General features: G+C 52.6%; 1 protein-coding gene across 1 annotated transcript; it reads right to left on the bottom strand.

The window, feature by feature from the left end:
* Positions 1 to 365: 365 nt before the first annotated feature.
* Positions 366 to 10,489, bottom strand: ECH1 (enoyl-CoA hydratase 1; the record flags this gene model as incomplete). The annotated part of the gene is made up of 10 exons (XM_082677623.1): positions 366 to 657; positions 836 to 986; positions 1,248 to 1,319; positions 1,410 to 1,480; positions 2,211 to 2,275; positions 2,403 to 2,451; positions 2,535 to 2,659; positions 9,529 to 9,617; positions 9,743 to 9,950; positions 10,357 to 10,489. The coding sequence occupies 10 exons, from the start codon at positions 10,487 to 10,489 to the stop codon at positions 553 to 555; spliced, it is 1,068 nt and encodes a 355-aa protein (XP_082533749.1). The 3' UTR covers positions 366 to 552.
* Positions 10,490 to 10,545: the final 56 nt, after the last annotated feature.

The raw sequence follows: 10,545 nt of genomic DNA, 5'->3' as shown, positions 1-10,545 counted from the left end.
GGATTATATATGGAAAAGAGAACTCAGAGCTTCAAGAAGTGAGGCAGTTGGCCCAAGACTGGGTAGCAGCAGAACCCTAGCCAGACTCCAGCACCGGAACCTACTACGCTGTGTAGTGAGTGGGGGCCAGGCAGGGGAAATGCCGCCCACAAGCCTGGGGCAGTCAGGAAGACCGTCTGTGGCCTTCCACGTGACTTGCTACCAGCCCTGGCCTGCCCACTGCCACTCTGAATGGTCATCACCTGCATGGCTTCCATGCCCATTGGTCATATCTCTGTCCCCAACTTTCAGCACAACCGTGGTCTTTGGAGCCCCCAGGATCATCACGTTAACCCCCTTTCTGCCTCGCCTCTCTCTCCAATAAGGACACCGGGTTCTTTATATTGCTTTATTGTTCGTGGGGCGAAGACAAGGCATGAAAACAGGGAGACTGGCAAAGAAGACAGCGAGGGGGACCATCTTCACTAATCCTCCCTCTCTGCGAATGAGGAAGCGCAGTCATGAGACGGGACAAAGCTAGACCCTGGGCCAGGACCTGGGATGAAGGGCCTCTCAGAGCTTGGAGAAGGTGATGGTCTTCAGTTCCTTCTTCTCCATTAAGGCCTGGAGAGACTTAACGACATCCTCTGTCTGCAGCATGCTCATGTTCCAGGATTTCTGGATAAAGACGGCGGCGGGGAATGGAAAGGATACGGGAAGATTTTAATTGGACCAATGAAAAATAGGAGATAGCAGCGCACCAGTCAGAGGACAAGGCCTGCAAGGGGCCGCTGTGCCCTGATTGGTTGCTCTGGGATCAGAGACGGGATGTGATTGGTCGGACGGAGAGTCTCACCATGAAGTTGAGGCTGTCGGTCACCGAATGGTCGCGGGAGTAGAGCAGGTTGATCTTGGTGCTCTGCACCGCCACGGGGCTCTTGCTGGAAATCTCGGCTGCCAGGGCGAAGGCCGCATCAAGCATGACCTCCTTGTCTGGGAAGACCCGGCTGAGGATGAAAGGCATTTGCAGTCGGCGGTCTGAGAAGAGCTCTCCTCTCCCTCTCATGGATGAACAAATGGCCAATCACAGTAGAAAATGGCAGATACCGCAGTGAAATGGACCAATCAGAGCAGGGCAGTAGACTCCAGACCACCCAGAGAGAGGAGGCCACTTGGAATCCATGAGTTAAGGTACTGGGGGATCCAGAGAGCCCCACCCAGGTCTGGCTGCCCCTGAGCTCTTATCCAGGACAGGCCTCAGCCCCTACCTGACCAGCCCACAGTCCAGGGCCTCGTCAGCCATCATCTTGCGGGCGGTGAAGGCCAGCTCGTTGACCAGGCTGCAAGAGGGCAGAGCGTGTCGGGGGTGGCAGTCATCCCAGGTCTAGGAGGTGTCCTGCCGTCCCCTCCCCCAGGCTCCTCTCACCCACCTCTGGTTCCCGATGACTCTGGGCAGTCGCTGCAGGGTTCCCACATCCGCTGCCAAACCTAGGTCCACCTCCTGGGGGGAGCAATCCTGCCCGTGCTTAGTTTCTGCCCACTACTGTCCCCCATACAACCTCAATGCCAACGAAATTCCGCATTTACTGCAGAGGTCCCACCCCACCCCCACCTCAGAGGCTCCCATTCCAAACACCCCGTTTCATTCCCATCCACATACTTTTGCCCATATAGGTTCCTTCGGTCTAGAATACAGCTCACCTTCCAATTCTTCTGCCCTCCCAATTCTTTGCGGTCAGCTGCATCTATCTCCAGACAGAAGCCTTGCTTATCCCTGCCCTGCCCCCCTCCAACCATGAGCTCCATCGTGCCTCCCGCCCCCTCCAGCACTGACGCCAAGCAGCGCCCCCAGCCTGACAACTTGACTCACTCCTGACCTCACACTGACTGCATGGCCTACCCTTGACTTCCTCCCTGGCCAAGTGTTACTTTTCTTTTCTTTATTTTTTTGCTCCTGTGGCACGTGGGATCTTAGTTCCCTGACCAGGGATCAAACAGGCGCCCCCTGCCTTGGAAGCGCGGAGTCTTAACCATTGGACCACCAGGGAAGTCCCAAGGGTTACTTTTTAAGGTTCAGTTCTAACTAACTCTTCCATGAAGCCGTCTAGACTCACGCCCACCCCCTTAGCTTGCTCTGTCCCTGCTCTACCCCTGCTCTGACCTGTCTCTGCCACTCATTTCCCAGCTCTAAGCAGGGCCCAAGGAATCAGAAGCTCGGGAGGATGGCTCACCTTCACCTGGAAGGAAGCATCCTGGGTACAGTACCGGATGTCACAGGCAGTGATAAGATCCACTCCTGGGAAGCAGAGGCCAGGGACACTAAACAACCACAGGACTGCTCCCCCCCCCACCCCCAGACTGTGGGGTTGCACCTAGGGCCAGTCTAACTGGCAGCAGATCTGGGTGGGTGGCTGCAGACTCACCTGCACCAATGCAGCCCCCATGGATGGCGCCAATCACCGGCTTAGGGCACTGGAAGGGGACAGGAGGGGCGGGGTCAAGGCTGGTCCAGGAGCGGCAGGAAGGGGGCTGCCCTGCTAGCCTCCCAGGGTCACCTTCTCGATGACGCTGAAGGTCTCTTGGTATCTGCTGAGGAGGCTATGGAGGTGCCAGCTGATACGGGCCACGTCGTCTCCTGCGGGCTGAAGGAGGCCTGAAGCCATGTCCACGAAGTCGATACCTGGTGGGGAGATCTGGGGAGGCTCACCTAGCCGCCCAGGCCCAACCCGTTGCCCTGGCTAGGGTTCAGAGGCCACGCAAACCGCCACGGTGGAGGCAGCAACTCACACAGGAGGGACTGCCTTTGGGGTGTGAAGACAAGGCAAGCTAACGTATATCGAGTCTTTGCTCACCTTAGCCTCACAATGACCCTCTGAGGTAGGTCCTATTACTACCTCCATTTTCCTGGGGGAGAAACTGAGGCACGGGGAGCTTAAATCACACGCCCAAGGTCACACTGGCTTGCGAGCAGTGGAACTGCGACTTCAAGCCCAGAACTATGCAGCTGGCTCCAGGGGCCGTGCTTTTCACTGTGATGCCAGATGGCCTGGAGGTCAAGGTTTTGGGCACGAGCAACTGCGTCAAAGGTGGTGATGTTTCCTGAGACAGGAAGCTCGGAAATGGAGAAATTTTTGTGGCTCCAACTTTAAGACAATCCCAAGCCTGACCTTTCCTCCACTGACCTGCCGCCACAGTCTGTTCCCCACATGCGGCCAGAGGGCACTTGTGATCACCTCAGGGCCCTCTCTTCTCCCCGACGCCCCCCATCCCTCTTACTTAGAATGAAATGCCAGGTCTTCTGCCAAGACCTTACCAGCCCTGCACAAGCATCATCTCCAGCCTATGCCACTGGGCACGCAGGCCTCCATCAGCCATTCCGACAACACATTCGCTTCCTAGGGCCTCTGTGCCTGCTCCTCCCTCTGCCTAGAACAGCCCTTCCCCAGCGATCAGGCCACAGTTCAAAGGTCACCTCCTCAGAGAGGCCTCCTCTGGGCACCCTGGCTAAATTGCAGCCTGTCACCTTTCACCTCCTTTCTTGGCCATATCTCCCGCACTGCCTTCTTGTTACCACATAACTGTATGCTTATCTCGTTTAGTGCCTGTCTCCCTTTCTAGGATGTGAGCTCCATGAGCGGAGGAGTTTGTCTTCCCCATCTCCCCACCCTCAAGGAGTTTGGCTTTTTGCCCACCACTGTATCCCCAGTGCCTACCAGGGCCTAGCACACAGCAGGTGCTCAATAAGTGAACAAGACAGACAACAATCTCTGCCCCCATGGAGCTGCCCTTCTATGGGAAACAAACAGGTAAGAAGATACATTTTGTCAGGTGGCAATAAGTACTAAAAGAAAATTAAAGGAGGGAAGCGGAATGGAGTGTGTGTGTGCGTGTGTGTGTGCGCGCGCGCGTGCGTGCACATGCACAGTGAGGGCTCTTGCAGTATTAAGTAGGGTGGTCAGGGACCCTCTTAACTGAAAAAGTGACATATGAATAAAGATCTGAAGGACCATAAGGGAGGGAGCTGTAGGGATATCTGGGATAAGAGAGTTCTACATGTCAGGAACAGCCAGTGCAAAGGCCCTGCGGTAGGAATGACCCCAGTGTCTGTATGGAGGACCACTGAGGCCAGCGTAGTGGAGTGAGCAAGGGGGAAAGCAGGAAAAGCCAACGTCAGAGAGGTGACAGAGGCAGACTCTGTGGGGCCTTGTGGGCCAAGAGGAGGACTTTGACTTTGACTCTGAGTGAGGTGGAGCTACGGGGTCGTTCTGAGCAGAATTTTCTTCTTCCCGAGGTGAATCACTCTCATCCTTTTGCCTGTCCTCTGAACAATGCTATTTGACAAACCTGAAAAGTCACTCCTACCTTCAGCCACACCCCTGACTCTCTGAGGCTCTGGTGCCTGCACAGGCTTATTTAAATGAACGAGAACACAGGAGTGTTGACTCAGGGTAGAGCTGAATTTGTGCAAGTTAAATATGGGTAAGACAGAACTCCTCTGTGTGACCCTGGCCAGGTCACTCCATCCTTTGGGTTTCGGGTTTCTGCTCTGTAAAATGAGCCTAAAATCCTCCCGAGAGCTGATGGGGCTGCAAGGATTCAAGTGACAGAGCCCAGAGGCGCTTTGAGCAATGGCTGGCACGTAATGGCATCACCACAGTTACTATTATTATATACTCCGTCTCAGCCGAGGCCAGAAGCGCCTGCATCAGCCTGCAGACATCTGCCAGCTTCCCACTAGGCCTGCACAGCTTGTATGACTCAGTGGGACCAAGCTTACCCCCAGAACAAGCCCAGCTTGGCACCTGGCCACACCTCCTCCCGCTGTTTTTGCTGGTTTATCTGCCCTACCTGGATCTGCAGACACGGGTGTCTGCAACCCCTTGGAATAAACGGCCCCAGACCACGGTACAAGGTGTCCCCCTCCGGAGTCAGAAGTCATTCCGGAGAGGTCCCCTATATCGTTCCCTGGGAACCTCAGTGTTTCAGATCTCCTTCATCATAACAATTAACTTATTTATAATCATCAATAATAACAGCTACGGGGACTTCCCTGGTGGCGCAGTGGTTAAGAACCTGCCTGCCAATGCAGGGGACATGGGTTCGAGCTCTGGTCTGGGAAGATCCCACATGCCGCGGAGCAACTAAGCCCGTGAGCCATAACTACTGAGCCTGCGCTCTAGAGCCCGCGAGCCGCAACTACCGAGCCTGCGTGCCACAATTACTGAAGCCCACGCGCCTAGAGCCCATTCTCTGCAACAAGAGAAGCCACCGCAACGAGAAGCCCGCGCACCGCAACGAAGAGTAGCCCCCGCTCGCTGCGACTAGAGAAAGCCCGCGCGCAGCAACGAAGACCCAATGCAGCCAAAAATAAATAAATTTATTTTTAAAAATAATAATAGCAGCTACATTAATAAAAGTTCCACATGAATTAATGTTTTGTGCCTATTAACTCATTTCATCCTCACGGCAACCTGATGAGGTGGGGGCTCACAGCATCTCCCTTTTCTTCAGATGAGACCACAGAGAGGTGAAGGTGTGTGCGGCTGGCAGGGGTGGGAGGTGGCGGGCTCCTCCGGCTAGGCATACTTTGAACCAGCCTGTCAGACACCTGGGTCACTTAGCCGTGAAGAGCAAGGATTCTGCAGCAAGGCAGCCCATGTTCAAAAATCGCAGCAGTGAGAACTGGGCAAGTTTCTTCCTCTCTCTGGGTCTCAGTTTCCTCACCTGTCAAATTGGGATGGGGACTGAGCCTGTCTCATAGGGTCGTGGTGAGAATTAATATGTGTAAGGTGCTCAGAGACACTCCGCAAATGTAAGTAAGTGTGGGCTAGTTCTTTTTTTCTTTTTTTTTTAAATTAGTAGTTTCATTCTATCATTGAAACTGCTAATTAAGTTGAGTTTCTTCTTTCTGGCCTTCAGATTGAAAATGGGACGAGACGGCCACAATCAGCTGTGAGCTGAAAGATGAGGACCCCAGGCCTGGCACGGCTACACATGAACCCTCATCCTGCACTCCACGAGGGAAAGGGCTCAGAAACAGGGGCTGCTTTCTGTTTCTAGGTCCGAGGCACCCAGGAAGGGGGCTGGCACTGGAATGTTGAATGGATGAACAAAGGAATGAAGGAGAACAGAGAGAGTGGTAGAAGGAAAACAACGGGCACGACGTGCGGAGATGTTAACAGACGAAACAGAAAGAAATGCATTGTCTGAGCAGGATGAACTGTCATTACAGACTAGAGCGCCTGATGTCTCTGTGATGCCACTGCTCGGAACTGACCCTGCTCAGGGCAGGGGGCGCTCGTCTGGAGTCGCCCTGGCTTCTGCTGACTCACTGGTTTCTTCCCAGGCCCCTGATTCTTTTTGTTTTGTTTTGTTTTTTGCGGTACGCGGGCCTCTCACTGTTGTGGCCTCTCCCATTGCGGAGCACAGGCTCCGGACGCGCAGGCTCAGCGGCCATGGCCCACGGGCCCAGCCGCTCCGCGGCATGTGGGATCCTCCCGGACCGGGGCACGAACCTGTGTCCCCCGCATCGGCAGGCGGACTCTCAACCACTGCGCCACCAGGGAAGCCCCAGGCCCCTGATTCTTGAAGGAGGCTCCTGAGCGCCTCGAGGGTGTTTAAGACGTCCACTGTTGTGTTATTCTTGAATAAAGCAGGAGAGCTTTTGGAAGCCCAGCCAGGGCAGTGTCCCTTCACAGAGATTCAGGGCTAGCCTGGTGACTGAAGGCCTAAGGTTTGGAATTCTCCTCTTGGAGAAGTGTTGTTGGGATAGCTGGGATGCCCCGGTAATGGTTCCTGCCACTTCATTAACAGGCTGTGATAAGAAGTGGAGAGCAGCGCACCTTCTACCTGGGTACTGTGAATTCTGCTGACACAAAGGGTGTCCTCTACCTGGTGTTGGACAGACCCTCGGAACTCCACATCTTCCCTGCCTTAACCTGTGTGAGCAGCTGTCAACCTCCTGGGGTGGGGAGAGGGGACTGCCTAGAAATTTGGGGGCCAAAATCATTTAGGTGGCCTTTACTTGGTCTTATCAAAAGAATTCCAATAAAATATTTTAAAGCAAATTAAAAAAAAAAAGAAAGAAATACATTGTTTACTGTCTGTCTTCCCCACTGAATTGGAAACTCCATGAGGGCAGGGCCTGGGGCTGCCTCAGTCACCACTGGGACCCCAACATTAGGCTGGGCCCTGTGCAGAAATCAGTGTATGTGACCTTCCACTTCTGGTATGGACCCTCCTACAGGTGCCAACTAGGTGCCCTTGTTGGACAAGATCCAATTACCTGAAGGCACCTGGCAGACTCTGGAAGAAGTGACTGGCCGAGTTACCTGTTTTTAAAGTTAACCTGAGGGCAGGCTGAAGTTGTGCTTGAAGAACCAAAGGACAAACAGAGCCCAGGGTGACCTCAGCTGATAGAAAGTGAGGGGGGGACATTCCAGAAAGCAGAGAGCCAGAGAGGGGAGCCCCAGGTTCTGTGTATAAGCTCTGCCCAAATCTCTTGTTGACCCATGAAGCAGGCAGGCAGCCCAGCAAAGAGATTTAAAACACTGACTCCAACTCAGCTGCTAAAACAGGAAACTCAACACTCTGGAATTATGTAATAGGATCCTGAATTTCCACATCATTTTCTCCCATAGTCCAATATCCAGGATACAATCTAAGCTTACTCTGAAAACAAAGAAACAGGAAAATGAGACCCATTTTTTTTTTCAAGAGAAAAGATAAGAAACAGAGATTGACGCCAAGGGGACCCAGATGTTGGAATTAGGAGACAAGGATTTGAAAACAGCCATTGTAACTACGGTCAATGATGCAAAGAAAAATATGGTTGTGGGACATCCCTGGTGGTCCAGCGGTTAAGCATCTGCCTTTCAATGCAGGGGACTCACGTTTGATCCCTGGTTGGGGAACGAAGATCCCACATGCCAAGGGGCAACTAAACCCGAAAGCCACAACTACTGAGCACGCGGGCCACAAGCAGAGAGAAGTCCGCACGCGGCAATGAAGATCCCGAGTGAGCAACTAAGAACCGATGCAGCCAAAGATAAACAAATAAATATTTTTTTAAAAATATGATTGTGACAAACAAAAAGATATGAAACTTTAGCAGAGAAATGGAAAATATAAAAAAGAACCAAATGGAAATTTGAGAACTGCAAAGTACAATACAGGCATACCTCATTTTACTGCGCTTCACAGATACTGTTTTTCCTTTTGATTTGTTGGCTGCACCACACAGCATGTGGGATCTTAGTTCCCTGACCAGGTATCGAACCCATGCCCCATGCAACCCTGCATTGGAAACAGTGAATCTTAACCACTGAACCATTAGGGAAGTCCCACAGATACTGTGTTTTTTACACATTGAAGGTTTCTAGCAACCCTGCATTGTCAAATGGTTAGCATTTTTTAGCAATAAATTACCTTTTAATTAAGGTAAGTACTTTTTTTTTTTTTGCGATACACAGGCCTCTCACTGTTGTGGCCTCTCCCGTTGCGGAGCACAGGCTCCGGACACGCAAGCTCAGCGGCCATGGCTCACGGGCCCAGCCGCTCCACGGCACGTGGGATCCTCCTGGACCGGGGCACGAACCCGTGTCCCCTGCATCAGCAGGCGGACCCTCAACCACTGCGCCACCAGGGAAGCCCCTGTACTTTGTTTTTTTAGACATAATGCTACTGCACACTTAACAGACTACAGTATAGTGTAAATGTAACTTTTACATGCACTGGGAAACCAAAAAGTTCATGTGACTTGCTTTATTGCTATATTCGCTTTATTGTGGTAGTCTAGAACTGAACCCACAATATCTCTGAGGTATGCCTGTATCTGAAATTTTTAAAAATCATTGGATGGGCTTAACAGCAGAACAGAGGTGACAAAGGAGTCAATGAATCTGGTCAATGGAAACTATCCAACCTGAAGAAAAGACCTGTGGGACAATCAAAAGATCTAACAGACGTGTAACTGGAAATCAGTTCATGTGGACTGAGTAATTAATTGCACGAAAGCATGCAATTTTTTATTTTTGGCCACGCCACTCGCAGCTTGCAGGATCTTAGTTCCCCGACCAGGGATTGAACCAGGGCCCCTGCAGTGAAAGTGCTGAGTCCTAACCACTGGACTGCCAGGGAATTGCCAGAAAGCGTGTAATTATTACAACACGCTTTACTGACATTAGAAAAAAACAGATTCTGGGTGATTAAAGGCCTTGATCAAGGCCACAGATTCAGGATGAAAACCCTGACTTTAGAGCCGATGATCCTGTCATGTTCTGTTGGACTAATTTCTTTTCTTTTGTTTTTGCTGCACTGTGCGGCATATAGGGTCCTAGTTCCCCGACCAGGGATGAACCCATGCCTCCTGGAGTGGAAGCGTGCAGTCTTAACCACTGGACTGCCAGGGAAGTCCCATGGACTAATTTCTGTATTTGAAAATGATCAAAGTGGAAGTTAGAAGCTGCTTAAAACACTAATTATGAAGCATTACTCTATTCTCAGGAGCAGGGGAGACTGGCAGGGGTGGGTGTGGAGAGCACCTCGTACCTGAAGTGAATATTTTTCCTGCGCCAGAGATCACCACAGCACGACAGTCAGCATCTTCTGCAATCTTGTTGAAGCACACCACCATCTCGCTGTGGGGGAAAGGGGGAAGGGCTATGTCTGGCGTGGGAGTCCCCTGCCCTCAGGCCCACCCCTGCCCAGTCCCTTAGCCCCTGCCTCCTCCTGCAGGCAGGCCTCCAGAATCTGCAGGCCGGACCTCCAGAAGGCCTTGTTCATGGCGTTTCTCTTCTCCGGCCGGTTTAGCTGCACATGCAGGATGTGTTTCTGGGCAGATGTCACCCGAAGGGACTCATAGCTGTGGCCTGGGGCTTCCTCGGGGGCTGCTTTGGAGGGTTCATCTTGCGCAAAGGAACTCAAGGGATGAAGGTTAAGGCTGAGACCCAGGTTGGTGCGGGCTGTCAATCCTGGGGAGATGAAGGAAGGGAGAGCCATTGATGACCCCAGATTGGGGGCACAGCACTTTCAAGAGCAGAGGGCACACATCTCAGTGACACTAGATTGGGGAACACAGTCCTGTTAGAGGCCTTGGTTTAGGGAAATACAGACTTTAAGATTAGGGCGCACTTATCAGTGGCCTCAGTATGAGGAACACTTCAGACCCGTGATCGTGGTACTGACTCCAGGTTGGGAACACTGAGCCGTCAGCGACCCGATTGTAAGACACAGGCCGTTCGTTTGGATGGGGGCACGGACCCCTGAGTTTAATAAGGGGCTCGGACCCTGCGAGACCCGGGACAGGCCTCCCCGTCCGACTGTCGCTGTGACAGCACGAAAGCTCAACGGACCCCCAAAGGTCAAGAGGTGACTCACGACAGGTCAGCAAGTTGCGGAGCCTCCGAGAAGCCGGAATCACCGCCGCCATAGCTACTGATTCGTTGGAGTAAACCGACAGGAGGAAGCTAAGGGGGCGGGCACAAAAGGCCGCCATGTTTGGTGAGGGCATCGAGTTCGCAGCCTGACCCCGGTGACGGTCCTCTTCTCGCCATCTTTACCAAGGGC

This window comes from Grampus griseus (genome assembly GCF_964374135.1).
Source record: "Grampus griseus genome assembly, chromosome: 19".
Lineage (NCBI taxonomy): Eukaryota > Metazoa > Chordata > Mammalia > Artiodactyla > Delphinidae > Grampus > Grampus griseus.
Note: the sequence above shows the minus strand (reverse complement) of the source record. Positions and strands in the feature narration are given on the sequence as shown.